Below are 23,631 nucleotides of genomic sequence, written 5' to 3'. Positions count from 1 at the left end.
GGTTGCTGCTTATATCGAACTCACTCCTTCAAAAAGAACAGTACTTCCATGTTATCTTAAGATATGCCTCAGGTTTAACGGAAGTTACGCCTCAGGTGTCAGAATAGTTTACCGTCCTGCTTTTTTCCTTTAAATTAACTGAACTTGAATGAATGCAGAATTTGGGACGTCCAGTGTCGGATTTTTGTCCTAGGGGTTAATTGATTCTGCATGATGAGACTTATCCTGGTCATATACACAAGCCTCCAGATTAGGCTGATTACGTTTTCATTCAGAGCCGGGGGAAGGAGAAGTCTTTTGCATGTCGAGAAGTGGATGGAAGCCATTGATTGGCAACCAGAGGCTCTATGAGATTATGAATGATCTTGAGATTGGTTAAACTTTAATCCAACTTTGCCAAGCTGGGGTTAGCAAACATGCTAGGTTATGCTAAGAGCTGCACCGGTGACATATATTGTTATTTATTAATATCATCACTCGATGTTGGGCTGTAGATCGGTTGGATCTGTGGTCATTGTAAAGGACAGTAAGGATTCCGACCACTTGTGTGTCTGTGCCCCCCTCGTTGAGAAACCGATCGCCACTTATCTTCTCCGCACGATCAAGCTTCGCACCTTCTTTCCCACGACTAGCAGATTTGAGAGGGGAACTCTGAACCACTTCTTCTAGCTTCATTTTGGTGAGAATCTGATTCTTTTATTGATCCAGTACTCCAGTGAATTGAGTTTCACATGCTTTAGCTTCTAACAATCCAGCACCATAGCGTCTGATATGCTTCTGATAGCCGTGCCATTCACAAAAGGCCTCACTGTCGTTACCAAACTGTTCTCATCGAGCCAACAGAGTGACTTGTTGTGGTAAATGTTTTGTCCCAATCTGTCATGAATGAAACATTAGAACTCGGCATTCATGAATCTATGTAGACGTATTCTTGAAACGTCCAACGGGTTGTTTGGGAATGATAACGTAATTTCATTAGGACATACATAAAATAGTGACCAAAAGCTGGCACCTTGCATGGACCCGAATGAACTGGCACCAAGGCATGGAATACATGCTGTCAAGAAATGCAATCCAAAGACACTGTATTCATATTTCAAGGAACATGGTGTAATTTAGTGTTCTTCCTAGATTTAACGATCAAATATGAACATAATTTGTTCTTCGAATGAGAAGAACATTGTGTTATCAGAATATATGTGTTTTAACAACAAAATGTTCTTTTTATATAAAATGCCCTCGACCAGTTGAAAGGTTCTATCAATTTCACTTTACCTTTTCCAAAGTTTTTGTCGCATAGCATCGAGGGGAGAGAAGATTTACTGTCCATTCTGTTGCCAAAGAATAAAGAATACTATAGCCAAAAAGAATATACCAACAAAGAAATAAATTAAAGGGGAGAAGGAGGCATAGATGTTCAGGACAAGGAGTCCTGATTCTCGGACAGGTTGTCCCTCAAAATTTGTCTTCGTAATGAACAAAAGGGGTACCCTACTACGATCCCACCCCCCTTATCTTTTACCCACATGGTAGTGCCTCAATTTACAACCAATACAGTGGTAAAAAAAATAAAAAATAGAAAACATTTACCACTCATATTTTTGAATTTTTTTAGTTAGCCCCTGGTAAAAAAAAATAATAATAAAAGGCTTAGGCCTCTTTTAGAATTAAAAGGCTGACCTTCAATGGCATTCACTAGCACGGAGAAACGGAGAAAGACACAAATTTAACACAAAGCATAGTAAGATTGATTCATTTCTAGTGGAAGCCAAGTCAAGTCAAGTATATTATGCAAAGTTTTTCTCGGGTATAATATAGTGGACTTGAAAAATAGGAAAAAAATAGATTTTTTTTAATTAAAAAAAAAAACTAAAAATGAAAGAAAATAATAACATAGAAGTCAAAAGATAAGTAAATTTGCAACAAAACAAAAAATATAAAATGAAAAAAAAAACTGTTTAACATTAAAAAATAAAAAAAATGAAATGAAAAGTGAAAAGAACGTGAAAAAACGCATTAAAAATGCATTAAAGACATGTTTTTTTTTTCAGTTTCCACGATTTTCAAAAAATGCAATTTTTTCTAATTTTAAATGCATTTCATTTTTTCACGTTTTTTTTTTCAAAAATAACACGTTTTTTGTGACTATGGAAGTCTAGAAAACTTTGTCATAAGCCTTAAACAGATCAAGCTTAATACAGACAGACTTTTGCTTGCTTGAAGAGAGTTTCTCAATCATTTTATTGGCCATTATAATCTGATCTTGGATGCGACGCTACTTAATGAAGATCCCATGCAAGCTTTGCATGTGATCCAGTATTTAGCAGGTCCAGTTTGCTACTTAATATATAGATCCGACTGATTAATGCGGGGTCATATTTGGATCAAATTTTAGATGTCACTAGATCTATTGACATCCTCCCCAAATCCAGATCCAGTTCCAAACACTCCTGAACCATCAGCCATCATTTGAGGCCTAGACAGACTGGGACCTTCTGTAGAATCTTTCTTGTTAGAGATGGGAATGGATATAACAAAGCAGCATATTCCCCACATGGAGAGAAGCTTGTCCTTAACTCAAATTTGGTGCATTAAATTTGGTGCATTATATACCTAACCCAATAATTCATGAAGATGACAAGTAATTGTTTCATATTCATTTTTATATTCCCCAAACCCATGCAGTATAGGCCAATTATGGGGAACCAATATTATTGCTACCACTTCTTGCAAGTTCATTCACATCACAGTTGATTCAAATTTATTAAAGAACATATATGAACTAGGTATAGCACCATCAGCATGTGATCACATGTCCTTCATTTGGCCTAATCTTGGCAGTTGATCTTCAAAACTAGCAGTTAATATCACTATTCTTTTATTTCCCTTCTATGTTTAGGTTAAGCACATGATTTCCCAGCTATAAGTTCTGTTATCTATTTCCTTACATTGGAACTTATGATCCAACATATATAAATTTAATTAGATTGGAGTTGTTGTCGGATATGAGATTAATTAGATCCGTTTACGATTCAGATTAAGAATTGGAAAATTGCATCCTAAATGTGATTTTGATTAGTAATTAGTCGGATCATGTAAATCCGTTTATAAAATCCGAGTAGTTGGACCGGATTAATTGAAGTCATAATCAGATAAATCTGACTCCCCATTTTTGGGATTCAAACAAAATCCCATTAGAACAAGTTGGTGGAGAAATTGAACATGCATCAAGGAGAAATTAAGAGGAGGGTGGAAGGTCAAGGTTTGGAAATCAATGTCAACTAACAACCCAACAGAGAGTTAATCCATCACGATGCATAATATTAATGTAAATTCTTCCTCAAATCGAATGGTGAAAATGTATCGATGATGATATATAATGCTTGTTTGAATTCTTTCTGTGTATCCTTAATTTCTATGTATTCTTTGTTAATCTTTCTTCAATTCAATAAAATCATGGGGATTCAATACAATTTTTACCGACGTTCAATTGAGTGTTCGATAAAAATATTTACCAATGTTCGTAAGGATGTCGGTAAAGGTTAATTATGCAGGACGTCAATAAAAATATTTACCAATGTTCGCAAGGGTCTAAGTAAGTTACCTAATTATGTCTTCTTCCAATATATATCTCTCTGATGAGTAGTGCAACTGGTTGGGTTGGATGGCATGCTATAATCACATCTTTAGTTCAAATTTTAGAAAGTGTTATTTTGATGGTATTTAGGAATGTTAAACTTGGGATTAAGGATGCGATTATGGAGGCTAAGTGAACCTGTACTTGTCCCTCTCTCTTTCCACCATGTTCTCTCTCTTAAAAAAAAAAAAAGAAGCCACTTTTTGGAAAAAAAAAATTGAACTCACGAGTTTTTTTTTTTCTTTTTTTGTTCCTTTAATGGGTAGAGACAATCTAATTATTATGTGCACTTGATCATGAGAAAAGATGACTGTTCTAGCATCACCCTAACCATACGAATAGTTATGTCATAGGGACGTTTGGATTCTTCCCCACGTCATGCCTCATAATTTCTTTATACAAGTTTAATGCATTGCTAGTAATATTTAGTGCCCTCATAGGTACATCATTATAATGTAGTTGTTGCGGTGAATAATAATTATATACTTATTTACAATTCAGGCCCCCTTTAGTGCCTTCTTTCTTAAAAACTTCAAGAATCTGCGACCGCAATATAGGCAGTGTTCATCATTTTTGTGGACAATTAATTATGTAAGAGTAGATACCAACATTGCTCTCTAAAAAGCATTCAACACAGACTTGGGCCAGTGGTTGGTAGGCAGTTGGTCATTGGTTCGAGTTGCATGAGCGCTATGCACTTCTTACGACAACAAGGAAGAAGGCAATTTACTAGCTAATGTATAGCGCAGGGTCCTACCCAGGAACCAACGCAATCCTAGACCCTAGGGAGCACGATGATGGTTTCAAATCTCTCAACTGGGGAATATCCTCCAACTCACACAAAGATCTTATCTTCATTTCTTAACTTTGTAGTTTCAAATAAACTGGCACGATAATCAAAACACCTGAATCCAAGTAAGAATAACGGGCTTTTGCCAATTTTAGCTGCAAATAACCTGAGTTCATTAACCCATATTATATTTATTTTTGCCTCTTGACATTGAGGTGCACAAGCAATCCATAATATGTGTCAATTTGATGGTATCTGGTGAGAAGAAGATTGTGTTTTTAGAACATATCTTCTTAATATATAATAATAATACTTAATTCTTGAAAAAAAGAATTGATTATGTATGATATTTGATATTTAACCTATGAATCAATGTGGTAAATATTGGTACCAGAGCTAGGATAATTTTTTGCATTTCCCTATTCTTCACTTTTTCAATTTTAAAATAGTTTAAATTGACTTAGGTCATCAAATACATACGCCATGATTTTTTTTTTTTTTCAAAAATTGATTAAGGAAGATCTATTGAAGAACTCAAATGGTTAAATTGCCTGTTTTTAAAATCTTGCCGAGTATGCTCAGGGTTTACCGATTTGAACACTGCGGAAATTGGCAGGCATGAGTTTTGTCAAAATCGGGCTGTTCTTCACGCGTCTTATTTAAGCGGTGGGAGACTTCTGTTTGCTAAAAGACATCTTTGTGAAGTCTGCAAGAGTGGATTTGGGCGTTATCTTGCATGGCCAAATGTGGAAGGATATTCCCAGCAAGCAGCCAGAGGAGAAGGTGATGACCCATGTGCATTCTTTGCTGACCCTCCTAGCAAGGGCTGCCATATATATTTTGTACTATTGGGCAACTTGTTTTGATCTGGCCCTTACTTAATCCACAGAAAAGGACACATCCTCACCCAAAGTCTGACAACAACAAACTTTGGAAGATTCTCCAAGCTTACTTAGGGAGAGAAAAGATCTTTTCTCTCTCTCTCTCTCTCTCTCTCTCTCTCTCTCTCTCTCCCTCTCATATATATATATATATAAGTAAAAAAAAACAATATATATTTTGAGAAGACCACAATACCATTCAAAGCAGGAAAGAAAATGAGTTTTTTTAATCAAGGTTTCTTGTTTTTTTGAAGGGTATTTCTATCTCTTGAAAATACAGCTTGATTTCTATTTTTTTTTCATATATATATATATATATGTATATATATATATATATATATATAGGAAAACAAGTTTCTGGTTGATTTTAAAATATGGGATGTTCGATATTAAGTAAAAGAAATAAAAACCAATATATATTTTGAGAATACCAAAATACCATTCAAAGGAGGTAAGAAATGGGTTTTCTTAATCAAGATCTCCTGTTTTTTTGAGGGGTATTGCTGTCTCTTGAAAATACAGCTTGATTTCTATCTTTTCCAACTTTAATCTCTACCATCTGATTTCCTTAAAATCAATGCCAGAATGATTCTCATCTAATTTAGCATATAAAGATCTGGTAGGTAGCTACTGGTTTTCTTAATATATATATATATATATATATATATATATTATAATATTATTTATTAGTGTCCATTACAAGAAGATACCTGAATGCCAATATCAGCACTTCACTTTATTGTTGGCTCTTGTGTGTGAAATCCAATATAATTTCTTGTGTGCACCTAAAGAAGAGGTGAGTGAGTATGTGAACATGATCTAAATGCTAAGAATAGTCAATGTCAAGTGAGCCGACTAAATTTAGCATATAAAGCTCTGGTGGGGTATTCCAATATAATTTCTTGTGTTCACCGCCATAAGAATTCAAAATTTGCGCTGCTATACAGTGACAGAGCTGACTACAAGTGAGCCGACATGCATGAGCTCCATGCACCTACTTGGCCGGTTGCGTTGAAGATTCTAAAGTCGGAGATGGTGCATGTATTGACACAACCTTGTACATGTCTACCTAACCTTGACCAAAAGTCTATAAGTTAGAGCTCTCTTTTTTTGCGTCACTGAAAGTTAATTAATTAATCCATCCTCCCCATTACTTTTACTGACAATTTTTTTTTGCTTTATTAATGTTTATGTGAATGTCACGCCAGTGAAGGAAAGTGAAACCTTTAGGGGTGTTTGTTCGCTTCAGATTTGAAAACTTCGGAATTTGAGAACAGTGAATTTAATATCAAACCCTCCTCACTCCAATTTTAAATATGATATTTTCTCAATACAATGAAATAAAATAAGGATCTTAAGTATGAAAACCTAATATCCTAAGTTTGATGAACCATTAATTTTACCATGAATCTTTTACTACATCAGCAAAAGCATTACAGGTCATATCCACATCAAAACTATGAATTTCGAATTTGGAGTAATCAAATGCCCCTTTCTTAAAATTTAATTTCTCCATCCTTATTAGTGTTTTTTTTTTTTTTTGTGCCAATGAACTCCAAATTTCATGTATTGCTGTTGAACCATGGATAAGTTGTAGTTGTTGAACTCCTTGCAAATTTCCTTGAACCATAGAACCAGTTATGGTTGTTCTTTCTTTTGTAAGTTTCCTCCTCATAACTCAGGATTCCTAACTCTATCTCTACCCAACATGATTGCATAAAAAATGATCTATAGTTCTATTGAAATATAATAAAGTAGGTTAGGCGTTGTAAGAACCAGGATTTGTGAAAGATAAGTTTTAAAATCAATTTTTGAAAACTTTGTGAGTTTTGAGTGACAAGACAAAAACCTAGGGAGAGGGTAAAACTCAGTTTTACATGAAAAATGAATTTTATGACTCTTTGAAGAATGAATTCTTTGACAAGCTTTTTGAAAAATTAAGTTTTTAATGAGTTTTGGGTAACACATCCAAAACCCAGTTTTTTTGTTTTTTTTTTTGTAAATGATATACTTGGGAAGGAAGTGTGTCAAATTTTTCACTCCTATTTTAGGAATCCATGGTTTTGAGGCAAAATCAAGTTTTATTTTAAACAGTGTTTTATAATGTCACCCAAATGCTTCTTATATTGTTTAGGTTTCACTCATTTATGCAGAAGAATTTGCCCCTTTTTCTTACTAGATCTTTTATATATATATATATATATATATATATATATATATATATATATATATATATAAATATATATATATATATATATATATATGTAACTGTACGGTGTTTCTGGTGCACCTACTCTTGTTTTTAGCACATTCAATTAGATTTAATCGGCCAATGGTTATTTTTCTATTAACTGCATGCTTCTTTAAATGAAGACTAATTTGAGAGGTAATTAGACTTCGGAAAGGAGAGAATAACTTATCAGATATTTCATATTCTAGTTCCAGTATGCTAATGAGGGTAAATGGGTCGTATTGATCCGTTTCTGGGTCAACTAATTTCAATATTTTAATTAAAGTTTAATAAATCCAACTTAACCAGATCTGGAGATCGATAACAGTGTAACTTAAATCTAACTGGTGCTTGATTTTTGTCCAAGAGAGGGTGGGCGCAATGGCTTCGAGTGAGGGCTGGTAGCATTTCAAGTGCTAATGATGTCAATTTCTTGTGTTATAAAAGGAGGGTCATCGATGTACAAGTTAAAACTTATTAGAGATAACATTTCGAAGCACTTAAAGCAAGTCTATAACCTATAAAGTAAAGGGTTTGGTACGAGCTTCAGCTCTCTCTGCATGGCAATGGATATCCTCTTAAACTGCATGAGCGATTTTGCTTCAATTAAAAATTAAAATTTAGTGTTTTATTAAGAGGATGCTTGACAAAAAGAATGTTATGGTTTATGGAACACATATAATGCATTATTGAAGAAACCCCACTTTTTATTGTTCTAAAAAATATAACTAAATTGTAAATGGTCAAAATTTTTTCCACAAATTTCACATAACTCCTCCATAATTCTATAATAAAAATATGTATAATGTTCTAAGCATGTATGCCACTAATGCTTTCTTGTCAACCATCCTTGGAATAGTCTTCGAAAATGAGACCCATATATATAGTGAGCGCATGATGACTCTAGTCATCAAGCAACTAGTAGTTCTTGCGGCCATTAGCATGACAAGTTACCCAACAAAGACATCCATACGAAATAGATGTATGATTGAGAGAAAAACTAAGGAGAAAAAAGAAATCTAAACTGATACTTAGATAATCAAAATGTCTATCTACTTTTTAGTGTTTTTTCTTAACCATTCTTCATGACAGATTGGGCTACACCGATTCGTCATGTGCATATATTATATTTATTTATTAGGGTTTCAAACACTTAGTACAGAATAGAAAATGAAAAGTCGTTGAAAATTTCAAAAAACGTAAAAGGGAACAGTAACATGAATGAATGATGACAGTAGGACATTGTGGAAAAGAGTGGTCAAGAGCCATCATGTGTATGTTCCCAATATATATATATATATATATATATATATATATATATATATATATATATATGATGGCTCCTTGACTTTCATCGCTGCAGAGTGCAGAGAGGAAACTCGTACACGAAGCAACCTCCTTACCAAAACATCGATCTTTTTTAACCGTTTATGCATCATTGAAGTGGATATGGATGTCATAGTCTGAGATCCAAACTTAAATTCATGGTTTTTAACGCGTAGGCTATCAATTTTATCTCTCAAAACACATATTTTTATGCAACATCTGACGCTATCAAATACAATCTAAATTCCCTAAACATCTTTTCTAAAGCTTTCCATTTGTTTGATCTATTAAGAGATCAAGAGAAGAAAACGCAGTGATCAACTCCTAGTTGTGATTGCTATGGTTGTTCAAGTTATAATTGGGAGTCAGCTAGATTTTTTTTCTTGGGGTGTGGAAAAATTTTAGACCAACTTGTTAAAAATTTTCATGTGTGCCAAATATATTTTGAAAATCTTTATGGAGCCCAAATTAGAATTTTTGAAACTATTAGAGAAAAATCCTGTATTTCTCTCCATTAAAAATTTTATATTAAAGATTTCATATTTAATAAATGTATACATGAAAATTTGAAATCTTTATCTTTTAGGCAAAGGTATGTTTGCACTATAAAGTCTTTTGATTTTCTTTATTAAGATGTTTAGAAGTTAGCCCGCATCATGTCAAGAGGTAGATTATGTATTCCGGCTCAAATCCAAATTCAAATCCGACAACGAAACGGGGGATGGGGTTCATGGCCCTGCTAACCCCCTAGCTCCGCCCCTTGGCTAGACTATTTAAAGTCATTATAAAGAGGAGGCATTGTAAAAGGTTGAGATAAGTAAGTAAGGATGTCAACAGATCAGATTCAGATCGAATGTATCCTTAATCATATATGCTTTTTCGGATATTCACATATTTGGATTCGAATTTGGTTTCGAATTCAAATAAAGAAAAGTCATATCTGAATCTGAATCTAAATCTGAAATTCGATTTTACAATTCAAATCGAATTTTTATATTTATATCTGAATCTGAGTCTAAATTTTGAACAGGCTTTTGCCAATTTTCAAAATTTAATAGCATTAGATACAAGATATTTGTTTAAAAATGAATGCGGTCTGAATCCGATTGGATATTTATGTATATCCAAATCTGAATCCGATCGGATGTCATTTATTAGATTTGAATCCGATCCGATTTCTTAATCGGATATTAATTTTTTTTCATATCCAAATTTTTCGGATTGGTTCGGTTGGATATCAGATTCAAATCGAATGTATTGACATCTCTAGAGATAAGGGGCAAGAGAGGCCATAGCCCTTTCCTCTTCAAGATTTTGAAAAAATAAAATTTACCATTTATAACTTAGAAAATCTCAATTTGGCCCTGATCACAATTCTCCAAAATATTATTTGGCTTTGGTAAAAACGTCAGAAATACTATTCCCCTCCCAAAAAGAAAGAAAAAAAATCTTCTGGTTCTTAATTGGAAAAACTAATCTCAAAATGAGACTAGTTGAACTCATTTCTAAGCACCTCTTGTCGACTATGAAATTACGTATTTGTGCCTGAAAGCAACTGTAAGTTTGTATTTTTATGTCTCAAAATTTCTAAATACACTGCTAGATCTAGAAATTTAGGGGCTTAAATCCAGCTTAGCCTTGTTGCAGGAATAAATAAAAGCTGGTAGTAGTAAAGAAGGCTGGGTATGGTCTAAGTGTGGAAAGAATTATATACAAGCTTGAGTTCCTCTCCCCTTTTTTTTTAATGAAACCACGAACATCCATCCATCTCTTTTCCCACATCCCCAAAATCTCTCAACTTTTCCTTCTCCCATCAAAGCCACTGGAAGGGTCAACACAAAGGCTCTGGCAAAGTCTGTGTTGTCAAAATCGATTTAGGAGCTCAACTGATAGGGAATAGCGAAAACTAACAGTAAATTATCTTAGAAAGATTAATAAAATTATTAAAAATTATTTTTAAAAAATATTTTAAAATCAACATGTGAAACTCTTGAATGGAACATAAAATCCATTTTAAATTTATCAAAATTTAATGTTTGTTTTAGTGAACAGAAGGAGGGGTACCACCAAGCCAAAGCCAAACTTCTGAATGTCGCACATGTCACTATTTACAATTCATATTAGTAGTACCCACAAAATCAAACTACGCCAAAATGATGTGATTTGTCTTTGTGAATGACACATCCAGAATGATGTTTATGTATAAAATTGGCGGTGATGGCGATGTTTATGTGAAAAATTGGCAGGGTTTAGTAAAAAACATGGAGGAGAGGGCCTTTTTTCGAAGGGTGCTTCATCTAAATTGAAATTTCACAAACTCAATTTCAGTTGTCACCCAAACACGGGCTAAACACTGTTAAATATAAATTACCGTTGATTTTTTTTTGTTGTATATAAATAGTCCATTTCGAGGTTAAATGGAATATATTTTTTCGTTCTTTTATCAGTTTTTCTTAAATTTCCAATGTTTTTTTTTTCTTGTTTTTATTTCTTCTTTGATTTGTTCTTTAAAAATATAACTTCCGATTTCTTTTGATCTGCAACCGGTTGAGGGTAAAGGGTAAGAAAAACACCACGAAAATAAAAAAAAGGTATTTAATCTATTAAACAGAACTGTGGCCCCGTGAACGCGTTTAAGAGCACGCCACATCTCACACCTTTTCGTTAACGATAAGAAGCTGCGAGTCGCCGATGACCGCAACATATGGGTAAAAAATGCCGCTAAAGTCTTCGGAATGAATTATGAAAATCCATCGAAATTCGTGACGACTTTACTTTCCCTTATTTTCACGTCTAAGTCACAATCAAGTGCTTGGGGTTAGTTGGTTGTTGGATTTACTCTGAAAATGAAGTTTTGGATTTTCCTTTTTAAGGATTAATAGATGTCAGGAATTGATTGGCTGTAGGTACCAGATTTTTCTTCCCTGCCTTTGTAATCTGTTATAGGCCCGTGGATAAACTTATGTTACAGCCACAATAATGTGAGTTTTTTTTTAAGAATACATATGTGTATATATTATAAAGTGTAAACCACAAAAAATGAAAATCATGCTGTTGAATCAAAAAATTTCACCAAGTTATGATGTTTTTGGCCTTTTTTATCACTACCCATGAAGCATCTTTGAATTATTTTAGAAAAGAAATCACCATTTTAATCCAATTCAATCTTCTTACTGCCTTATCTCTCCTATTTAAAAAAAATCCACGAGTTATCTTTCAAGGGAATTCACTATATTCTGCACTTTCGAAATGGAAAAAAGAACAGTTGATGTAATCTAACAAGTTAATCGATCGGATGTGACTGTATGTTCTCCGAGAGAGATGTAGCTTTCAAACTTAAGTTGTTGGATGGTATCAGGATAGTTAATTTGGTCAAAAAAATTGCAAATTGATAAAGACTCTTTAGGAATAGATCTTCCTCACAGAACCGAAGCTGATCGAGTGTCAGATGAACAATCATTCTCTTTCATATTCTCTTCTGTCCCCGCACAGACCTCGGTGTTCACATCAATAGGCCTGTAAATCTTTGGGCGAGAAACTGTTTTCTTTTCTCAATAGAGGTGGAAGGAAAAAGTCGTTTCTGAACTTGCAGAAAGTTAGAGAGTTGATGGCAGAGGAGAGTCGAGCCATGACTGCCAGCCTGACAGCCATGACCGCCCTCACCGAGCAACTTTTTTTTTTTTATCTCAAAATACTCTTTTATGTTGAGGTTGGATTAATACAATTGAATACTTTCGCCCGCTCATCACAATCAAATGGATGAAATGGCTGAATCACACTGCAGGAACCACTACTCAGCTGATGGAAGGTCCTTCAAGACCTGGTAAAGCTTGCATCCAAACTAGAGACAAGAATTTTAAAATGTTAAACACGTCAGAAATTAAAGAAAATTACGTTGGTTTGTGTTCTTATTGCAGAAGGTTGGCATAAAATTAATTAAAAACTGGCAATTTTGTGCTTTCTTTTTTCCCATTGGGAGGAGTTCTTTATAAGTCATTGATTTGCTTTTCTACCAGACAAATGAATCCAATTCACAATATGCCAAACACATTGAAATGTTGTACGATGGACTCTGCCATTCCAACTAACCTCCCCTTTGATGAAATTATGATTGTGGAGTCAATGTTACAAAAGTATGAAGGAGCATAAAGGTAAAACTCAAAAAGTGTAAAAAAGTATTTGATGAGATCTAAGGAAAGAATATGACAGTTAAATAAAAATACGTAAATAAAACCATTGAATTTGCAGACTTTCCAGCCCACAAAACCATCTGTTTCTGACAGACATCACATGCCCTTATCAGCCAATTGGAGTCCCACCAGCTTTATCACTCACATGGAATGTGGGAGGAAACAAGGAAGGATATGACCCACATTTTCTTCCCCTCCAAGCAGAGTAAGCAACTGAACATTCATTTCACCTCCTTCTCTTAAGAATATCACATCCAATTTCCTATCATGAATACAACCCATCTGTCTTTTCCCTCCTGAAATTTCCTTTGTTGGGATCTTACCTGTGAAACAAGCCAGTGGTAGTCATCCCCATGGCTCTATAGGGAACCCAACACTCCTTTCCTGCCCTTCATGTGCTTCGTACATTGGCATGTTCTCCTTTCCCCACTGTGCTACTGAGCACTGAATCTTCTTTCTTGTGGAACCGAGTATACTAATATTCTCTCGGGCTGTTGCTTCATCGGTTCTACTGGCATTGTATAAGATAATTACCGAGCCACCACATCATCTCCTGGAGCTCAGAGTGAAGGAAATAAGAGGGAGACGGAGAGGAGAGAGGAAGGTTTGAATCTTGTGGGGGCAAAGTAGCTCTTGGCCTGTATGTTTTGGAGAAACTTTCACAGGGTGGAGAAAAGAGAACTCTTTCTTCGAAGCATTTTGAAGCACTGGGTTTTCTAAATTTTCTGCTTCCAAGAATGGCAAACGTCAGAAAGTTTGAGAAGAAGAAGAAGAAGAAGAGAGACTGCAACTTTTAATGGTGGGGAGCTGAGAGGAATGTTAGTGACTTCGTATGCAGGTGGTTTCATTTGATTGGGCAAATAGATCAGATCTCAGCAAAGGTTTAAAGACCGTTAGTGATTGTGCTGGTCAAAAGATAGCTCCGGATTCAAGGGTAGAACTTGCTTGAGCCATAGACTTTACCTCAGAAAGCAAAGGCTGCCCTTTCCCTAAGATTATTTTAGCTTTTGTAGTTTGGGAAGTGATTGTTACAAAACCTCTTCCCAAGAGTGCTGAACTCTGGGTTTGACCGCTGTGTTGATGAGATTAAAAGCATAGATTTGGAGTTTCATTGTTTCAGGAAGAGGGGAATTCTTCACTTAGAGAAGGAAGATTGGAAATGTCTGCTAAACTCTTACAGGCCTTGACAGATGACAATCCTGATTTGCAGAAACAAATTGGATGCATGACAGGGATTTTTCAGCTGTTTGATAGGGGTCACCTGGTCTCGGGAAGGCGCCTATATGGCCAACAACATAAAAGGCTCCCTGCAGGTTAGTTCGGACGCAACTTTATCTTTTCAATTTTCCTTTCAATGTATATTTTCTTTTTCCAGCGAGAGATGGAAGTCTGTGAAAATTCTCCACACTCCACTGGGAACTCAATAGTGGTGCTCTTCATCCTTCGAGGACTGAAATTTGCCTCCAATAGTCGAGGCTCAACGAATATTTGGTTTCTAGATTATTGAGACCTGAGATTTGCAGAACACGCATTTGCACCCTAGAGTCATTGGCATTTGGTACCTTTCTAGACAGTCTCTATGCTTTGACCTTTCACCGGTTGGTAGATTTTCAGCATTTCAGATTTTGCGGTTTGGTATTTCTTGAGGTCTCTTTTTCTCCCATGATTTTGGTCATTGGCGGTATACCTGAGCAGTTGGCTATTGCATGTGAATTTATTTGTCCTTGCATTTATAAGCTATAATTTTATTTTATACCCCAAAAATATTCAAACTTCACTCTGAAGCTCCTATGCTCAATATTGACCATATTTATCCATGTCAAAGTTCTTGCTTTTTTTTTTCCCAATCTAAGAATTCCGGTCTTTATCTTGTTGATTCATAAAACAGGAATCCAAGTTATATATATATATATATATATATATATATAATTTTTGAGAAGAAATTTAACATTTTGATCTTTGTTTACTAGAGTAATTATTGTTTTTCATGTATTAGAGTGCTATATGTTTTTCGGTTCAAGTTCGACCACCCTCATATTCATGAACTGGAAGCCATCCAATTTTCATTATTTTAAACTTTAAATCTTATTCAGCCTTCAAGTTTTTCATTTTTTTCACCTATTGACCCTAGATATTTTCTTTTCACATGCGAAACTATTCATGCCTTTCTCAATTTTTAGTGTTCTTTGAGTAAAAAAGATCTTCACCTTTTCTAGATAAAATTTCCAGCAGCCCATTGAATGTAATGGTGCTAGTGGCTTTTACACTGCAGATCACCCTCAATTTAGTAACAGAAAGGTGGGAGCTGAGGAAGCCGCAGTTTCTCCTCGAACTTCCATGGTGAGAACAAAAGCCTGCATCTATATTGTACATGAAAATTAACTGAATTGAGAATAATTATGAACCATTTTATGAAAGCAGGCAAAGGGTCAAATCCAGAGGCAGCGGAAAAATAAAGACTCGTCCATAGATTCCCAATCGTCGTCCTCTTGCTCTTCATCATTCTCTTCAGCAGAATGTAACAGGAATTCTCTCACTGGGCCTCCTTGCTTTGATGAAACGCTGAATTCACAGAAACCTCATGGTTCGGCCACAGATAACAAGCCTGGAATATCATCTCCTTGGAATGGCCACACTAATTTTGTGCCTCAGACTGGGAGGCAAACCATTGATTTCCGAGAAATAGTGAAGGAATCAATGTACAGAGAGATGAGGGGATTGTCCATCAATACCAGAGCCAAAGATGAAATTGCAAATCACTTGGCGAAAACAAGAGATTCTCCAAGGTCCTTGCAAGTCTCGAAATTTGTGGATGAATGTTCTTTGAAAAGTGCAAGTGCTAAGTCCAAGATGCCCATAGATTTGAATGAGTCACTCAGAGTTCTTGCAAGACTTAAAGAAGGCCCATGGCACGCTGCAGAATCCAGTGACCTAACTAGAGCTTCCTATGGAGTGAAAGAGAATTCATTATGTTCAGTATCAAGAGAAGGTCCTCGATTCTCCTATGATGGAAGAGAAACTGCTCGATCTTCCTTTGATTCAAGGGACAACATGAAACCCACATCAAAACTCAAAGAACTCCCACGTTTATCATTAGATGGGAGAGACTGTTCATCTAGAAGTTCCAATTTTGACATGAAATCTAGTTCCAACTTGAAAGGCCTAGAGAATCGTAATAGCCACTGGGACAGTGATAACAGACAATCACCAAGTATAGTTGCAAAGCTCATGGGGCTGGACACAGTGCCTAGCTCAAGACCAGTAGCTGTAGAAGGCCAGAAATCTCTGCACTCAGCAAGAACCAGCAACCACTCTGCTACACCCAAAGTTACTGAAGAAAGTAAACTTGATCGATCTCTGCTTTCTCCAAGAACTCCTAGGGAAGCAGTATCTCCACGAGGAAGGAATACTGAGGCCACGAAAAGGCCAATTTGTAATCCACGGTTTCCCATAGAAACTGCTCCCTGGAAGCATTCCGAGGGAAATCCTGCCTCTTCAAATAAGGACCTCAAAGCTCATGATTCACGAACAAAACTGCAGGCTTCCCAGTTCGTCTTGACTGAGATTGAAAAACGGTTGAGACAAATGACATTTCAACAGTCTGAAAAGGATGTCAGAGCTATTTTGGATGCAATGCAGGCCAAGATGCTTCTGGACACCAAAAAGGTACAGCCGGGTAGATCTCAGCATTTTACTGCTCCAAAAATATCCTTGGACCAAACTCATGATGAACATGTACTAGAGACATGCAATCCAAACTCACTTCCAACTAGGCAAGGCTGTTCATCAAGAGCTTTTGAATCACCAATTGTGATCATGAAGCCTGCGAAGTACATTGACAAGTACAGCATTGCCACTTCTGTCATCCATTGCGACAGTTTGTCTTTTCCAGTGAGCAAAAGATTGACGGGAGATTTGCAACAAGTTGACAGCAGAAAGAGCTCCAGACAACCGAAGGATCCAACTCCCATAACTAATGGTAGAGAATCTTCAATTCGAGTTCAGGCATCTGTTAATAAGAAACTGAGCACTAAATCTGAAGATAACATCCAGAGGACTCAAAATTCTCAGACACGACCACTACAGATCTCTCAACAGTTGAACAGAGATAACGCTAGCAGTTCTTCAAGGACTTCAGATTCTTTAAGTCCTCGACTGGTACAGAGAAAGAAAGAAGCAGAAAGGAAGGCTAGGAATACCTCCTTGCCAGATTCTAGCAAGCCCCGGAGGCAGCCTCGACCACGACATGATTTTGGACATAAAGGTGGCAAGCTTACAACTGATTCAGTGCATTATTCAGTACCATCAGAAGATCAGACAAGCGATTTTAGCAGTGACACAACAAGACAAATTAGCCAGCAAGGAGATGAAATATCTGTTCTTTCAGATAGTAATATGAGTTCTGCATCACAAGTAGACGTGGAAATGACAAGTTCAGATTGTTCCTTAGTGGCAGACTGTGGTTTGCAGACTTCACCTACAATCTTTAACAAGAAAGTGAAGGTACTTTCTTAGCTTAAGATCAATATATATGGATAGCTGTGTGTAAGAGTGTACAGAAATCTATGTGCATTTTACTACACTTCCTGCCTTTATGCATGTATACTGCTATATAAAAGTTCACGTATTCCTGCCTCTGTATTTCATTTGAACTTTTCTTCTTCTATTTGTAGAATGAGGAGGTGTCATCAGTTCTGAATGATGAAAAAAGATTGATGGAATTAGGAGGTGCACAGCCTGAAGGCCCTGATCAGCCCAGTCCAGTTTCAGTCCTAGACCAATCTTTTTACAAGGAGGATACCATGCCTTCACCTGTTCCAGTTTCATGCCCCTTCCAAGGTGAGTTATGCAACTTGACTTCCTTACATTCCTTGTTTCTGTTCTGGAAGGGTGTAAAATATTTCTCAGTAGTTCATTAAGGCATTATATAAATAATAGGACTCTTACGGAAGGGCCAAATTGCTTTGAAGGATTAGCCAAGCATGGGGAAACCCCTGATGTATATACAACTCAATAGCTGGTGTGGTGGGCTAGCCATTGGGCAATCCTGGTCTAAGATCAAAATTGACAAGGAACTGAGGTATATGAAAAAAAAATACAAAGAAAAATATAGAAAACAGAAAATGCAGAAAAGAAAATAAAAACCGAACTACGTATTTATCCTATATATAAGCGAATCCATATGTATTTAACATAGCTTTAAACATGATGTTATGCTTATATATGTGTGTACTATATAGAGTCATAGACAACTATATGTATAAGGTAAATCCATATACGTATGTTTTAGATGCTCCCCTTAGAACTGACAGTGTAACAAATAAAAAGTTTGCGAAGAAGAAAATGAAACCTCATAGGAGTTAAGTATGTACTATATAGTCAACTATATGTATAATGTAGGCAAATCCATATACATATGTTTTAAATACTCCTCCTAGAACTTATAGTGTAACAACTAAAAGTTTGCAAAGAAGAAAATGACACCTCATAGAAGTTAAGGCCTTCAGGAAGAAGTTGCCCAACTGAAATTCTGAACATAGGCAAGATCAATACTCTTACTCGAATATTCTTTTTTAACATAACAATAGTCCATCTCAATATGTTTGGTCCTCTCTCAAAAGGTGTAATTGCTGAAAATATATATTGCTCTCTTGTTGACACAAATCATTGCTACATCTTGAATCAATTGTTTCAACGAGGCAATTTTCATTATTTTGTACTTTGCTTCTATAGAAGAAAGAAAACTTTCTGCTGGTTCTTGCATCTCCATGATATCAAAAAATCACCTACAGAAATAAAAAAACAGTCGCAGAATTACAATCATCAACTCTCCATTTAGATTCTGTATATGTAATTAAATCTAGTGAAGAAGATGATGACAAGAGTACCCTCTATATAAAGTTCTTGTGATATATACATATATATATAGTTATTCACATAACCAGACTCGTAAGTGCAAATGTAAGATTATGTCAAAATGACACATCACATGTAACATGAACAATGTCCAGTTGAGTTCTGCAAAGGTGCACAAGTGCTCTAACCAATTTGCTGATAGGAAGTTAGATTCTTCAAAGGCACTCTGGTGTTTTATCTTCAAAGGCACTGTGGCGTTTTAGCCTCATTTTCATTTGCTAAATTAGATCCAGCAACAATATGCGAAGCAAACTTGATCTGAGATAAAAGACAACCTCTACTAGAGTAAGCAATTCAATAACTAAATAGTATGTCAGATATCCTGAATTTGTCATTTCAAATTGTTTTTTAAAGAGTTATTTGATTTCATTAACTCCCTTTTTGTCACTTTCAGTAATTACCATAAGTAATATGGTAACAATTTTTGTACCTGTATTCTTTACAAGGTGAGCAGTGTTATAGCACTATGATCTAAATCCTCGTTTTTATCATAACACTAGTAAATTGACCAAACCATGCCTTTGGTGTTATGATAAAAACGAGGATTTCATTAACTCCCTTTTTTCACTTTCAGTAATCACCATAAGTAATATGGTAACAATTTTTGTACCTGTATTCTTTACAAGGTGAGCAGTGTTATAGCACTATGATCTAAATCCTCGTTTTTATCATAACACTAGTAAATTGACCAAACCATGCCTTTGGTGTTATGATAAAAACGAGGATTTCATTAACTCCCTTTTTGTCACTTTCAGTAATCACCATAAGTAATATGGTAACAATTTTTGTACCTGTATTCTTTACAAGGTGAGCAGTGTTATAGCACTATGATCTAAATCCTCGTTTTTATCATAACACTAGTAAACTGACCAAACCATGCCTTTGGTGCTTATTGAACCCATATGCATCCCTTTTTAAACTAAGCACCTTTGATGATCCTTCATGCCAAAAGGAACCTTCATATATACCACTTCATTTAAGTTGTCTTTGAAAGACATTTTTAGTATTGATTTGTTAGATGTTTCATTCTCTATATTGTATCTACAACAATTAATAATCAAACAAAGGTCATTCTAGCAAAAGGAACAAAAAAAAATTATTCATAATCAATTTCATAATTCACATTCATGTGAATATCCCTTGGCAACAAATCTTGTTGCAATTTTTCCAGATTGTCATAATTCTAAATTTTAATTTTAAAATTACAAACTCTAGTTTTCTTTACTTTAGGTAGACCTCGAATAATCGATTGTTTTTGCTCCACAAGGATTATTCTCATCTCCATTGTGTGAATTCAGCTCATCTTGAGAGCGAGATCAATAGTTGAGACGAGGAAAAGAAATTCAAATTTAATTTGGAAATGAATACGTGAATAAAAAGATAAAAATAAAAATACAGAAGGCAGAAGAGGAAGACTGAGTTACACATTTATCCTATATACAGGATATGTTTACATCACACACACACACACACACACACACACACACACATATATATATATATATATATATATATATATATATATATAATTTCTATCAAAGGGTACACAATTTTCCTTATGGCATCAAAAAGGAACCCCAGAAGAGGTATCAGTGAGCTTAGTAGATTTTTTTGCAAAGTTTATATCGTCACTATTAACTTAGGACCTCAATGCCATATCCACCTCAAAACTCAGGTTGTGCTCAGGTTTATGCCTGCATAATTTTACTAGGAGTAAGATATGTATAATCATTTCTTCTGCATGATGTAGGTGATGGCATACAATCGCACACACGAAAGATCACAATGCAGTTTGCAAGTAAATATGTTCATAACTTCCAAGAAGGAGCCTGAAGAAAATGTTGTTGCCCAAAATCAAATACTTTGTTTTAGGCCCTCTAATATTTGGAATCAAGTTGCACAAACTCATGTAAGCTTTGGTGCATATCATTGGAACCTTGCATAGTTTAATCTAGATCATATGTATCTTCTGTGCTTTTCAGGCAGCAAAAACCAAACAACAGAAGATGTTCCAAGAGAAGAGAACCCAAAACCATCTGCCAGCATTTTCTTATCCAGCCCCAGGAGGTCTCTCAACTTCACCTTGTCAAAGGATCATTGCAATAAGTTGGCAAGCATTGAAGACCTTGTTCAGAAGCTCCAGCGCCTCAATTCATCTCATAATGAGGTTGCCACAGATTACATAGCATCTCTTTGTGAGAAAACAACCCCTGACCACAGATATGTTTCTGAGATATTATTAGCATCAGGTGTCCTACTGAAGGATCTTACTGCAGATGCAAAGACACCTACTCTGGCACACTCGTCTGGCTACCTGATCAACCCTGACCTCTTCTTTGTCCTTGAGCAGACAAAATCTAGTAGAACGTGTAAAGATGAACCTGGGGAAACTGGGTTGCCTGACGAACAGAAGACTGATCATGAAAAAGTGCACAGACGATTGATCTTTGATACTGTGAATGAACTCCTTATCAACAAGCTCCCTGTCTTGGATGCAGATCCGTGGCTTGGTTCATCGAAGCTATCAATGAAATCATTGACTGGACAGCGGCTTCTGCATGAAATATGTGCAGAAATTGATAATCTTGCAGAAAATCATTCTATTGATGATGATGATGATGTGATCTACAGTCTGACTTGTCAGCTGGAGAACTGGTGTGATCAGCGGAAAGATATTTCTGCAGTTGTGCTGGATATTGAGAGGATGATATTTAAGGATTTAGTGGATGATATAGTAAATGGAAGTGGATGGACTTCTAAGGCTGTGGAGAAGACAAGGCACTTGCGCCAAGCAGGAGCTAAGTAGGCCTAGTGCAGGAACAAGAGTGGAGTTTCAGTTAATCCAGTCTATCAGCTTCGTTTCCATTTTCTTTTTATTCTTTCACAGGGATATGCTTATGTTCATACATGATATATTTGTAAGTGGCTGTGAGAATTGAATATAGATAACATTTTTCTACTTTTTGCTTGGCAATAGTTTGGAACAGCTATTATTTTTCAAGTACTGAAAGGAAAACGACTCTTCAGTTTAATTCTAACAATTGTTGATCCAGATACATCTAAATCCTTATGATTAGCAATCCTTCTGAGTCACTGACTACTATTTGCGTATTCAGTAACTGAAGTGTGTGTTGAAGAGGCAGGAGAACAACCTCCAAATTGCAAAACCAGGGATATGGACTGCTGCATTCTTCAGCTACCACTCTAAATAACAGAAACAGCAAGTTTTCCTTCAAGCCTCTGAATGCTATGGCAGATGTTTTCTTCATGTAATAACTAATTGGTTTTTCACTTCCCGAAACAGGTTCACATGATATCCATGCTTCTGGTTTTGGCTATGCTTAATGAAAGTTTCCTTGGTTCTTGCATGTAATCACTTGTCCACAATTTCAACATGGTTTTAGTTTGTTTTTTGCTACATACATGGTCTCTCTTTCATCCTCATTAACTACTGATGTGCCCCTCTGTCTTTTACTCATGGTGATTTACATATTTGTGGTAGTCTGGGTTTACTGGGTTGCTGCTTCTGCACAAAACAATTTATTTCATTCTGGTTCAACTTTCAAGCAAATTTAGCCGACAATCCCAATCATTTTACCCAACCGGAGATCTCAATGGGACTTCCCCAAATATAAAATGGAGCTGGGTGCAGAACATGCTTGCAGAAACCCTGATTTTACTTGTTTAGTGTGGCAAGACGGCAATTGGATAAAGAATCTGCGATGTTGGTTATTCTTAGACCTGAGACCAGCCCTTATCCAACTCATGCGGTCTAAAACACAGTGAAAAAGGTAGTCCTGCTCCAGCCCATGCCTGACCCAGTTAAGCTTGGTTGAATGATGATAAACATATTTCAACTCTGGCGATAGTGTTACAACCATTGTCACAGATATTGCAAAAATAACAGGAAAATCTCAGTGAAAAGAAATATCTAACAATTTTCTCATGATCTTTTGATGATTTTTTCACTTTTTTATTCGTTTATAATTTATTTTATTTTTTCTAATTTTTAGGATCTTTTATTTTTTTACATTTTGTGGAATTTTTTCTGAAATTTTCTTGAGAAAAACAACTTTACCAAAAAAATACCAAAAAATAACCGTGCCGATGTTTTCATGAGAACGATATTTGTGACAATGATCTTACAACAAGTGCTGTAAATGATTAATGATCAATCGCGAGTTGTCTTACAGAGAAAATAACTGCATTTATGTCCAACAATAATGTGTGTATGTGTTTCCTCACTCGTTAGAACAAACCGCAACTGCATGTCAGTCAAGATGGAAGCATATTAAATTAATTGTGGACCAACTACTACAATACAACTAAAACTATGGTCACTGTCTTTTCTTTAGATTGTAAATAATGCTAGAGAGATATCCAATATGGACAGGCCATTTTCGGTAGCAGAGACAGTACATAAAGGACCTGACTGCACATTCACTTGTACACCTACCACCGAAGCATAAGCTTCTGAGCAAGCATGGCCCCAGTAGCTCCTTGTCAATCTCTATAGAAGCTTATCATAATTGTTGATCATGTAATATTACAATCAGAGTTATACTGTCCTGCGACACAGTTAAAACAATGTCCTTGGTTGTCTCTGATGGGTCAGGTTCGTCCGCCGACACAGTTAAAACAAGGTCTTTGGTTGTCTCTGA

At 35.7% G+C, this 23,631-nt stretch overlaps 1 protein-coding gene across 1 annotated transcript; it reads left to right on the top strand.

Moving 5' to 3' along the window:
• Positions 1-13,205: 13,205 nt before the first annotated feature.
• LOC116257427 (protein LONGIFOLIA 1-like) lies at positions 13,206-21,929 on the top strand. The gene is made up of 5 exons (XM_031634159.2): positions 13,206-14,367; positions 15,327-15,394; positions 15,476-17,557; positions 17,728-17,893; positions 20,953-21,929. The coding sequence occupies exons 1-5, from the start codon at positions 14,214-14,216 to the stop codon at positions 21,774-21,776; spliced, it is 3,294 nt and encodes a 1,097-aa protein (XP_031490019.1). The 5' UTR covers positions 13,206-14,213; the 3' UTR covers positions 21,777-21,929.
• The last annotated feature ends 1,702 nt before the right edge of the window (positions 21,930-23,631 follow it).

Source organism: Nymphaea colorata, chromosome 7, assembly GCF_008831285.2.
Source record: "Nymphaea colorata isolate Beijing-Zhang1983 chromosome 7, ASM883128v2, whole genome shotgun sequence".
Lineage (NCBI taxonomy): Eukaryota > Viridiplantae > Streptophyta > Magnoliopsida > Nymphaeales > Nymphaeaceae > Nymphaea > Nymphaea colorata.
The sequence above is the reverse complement of the archived record's forward strand: the minus strand, read 5'-3'. Positions and strand labels throughout refer to the sequence as shown.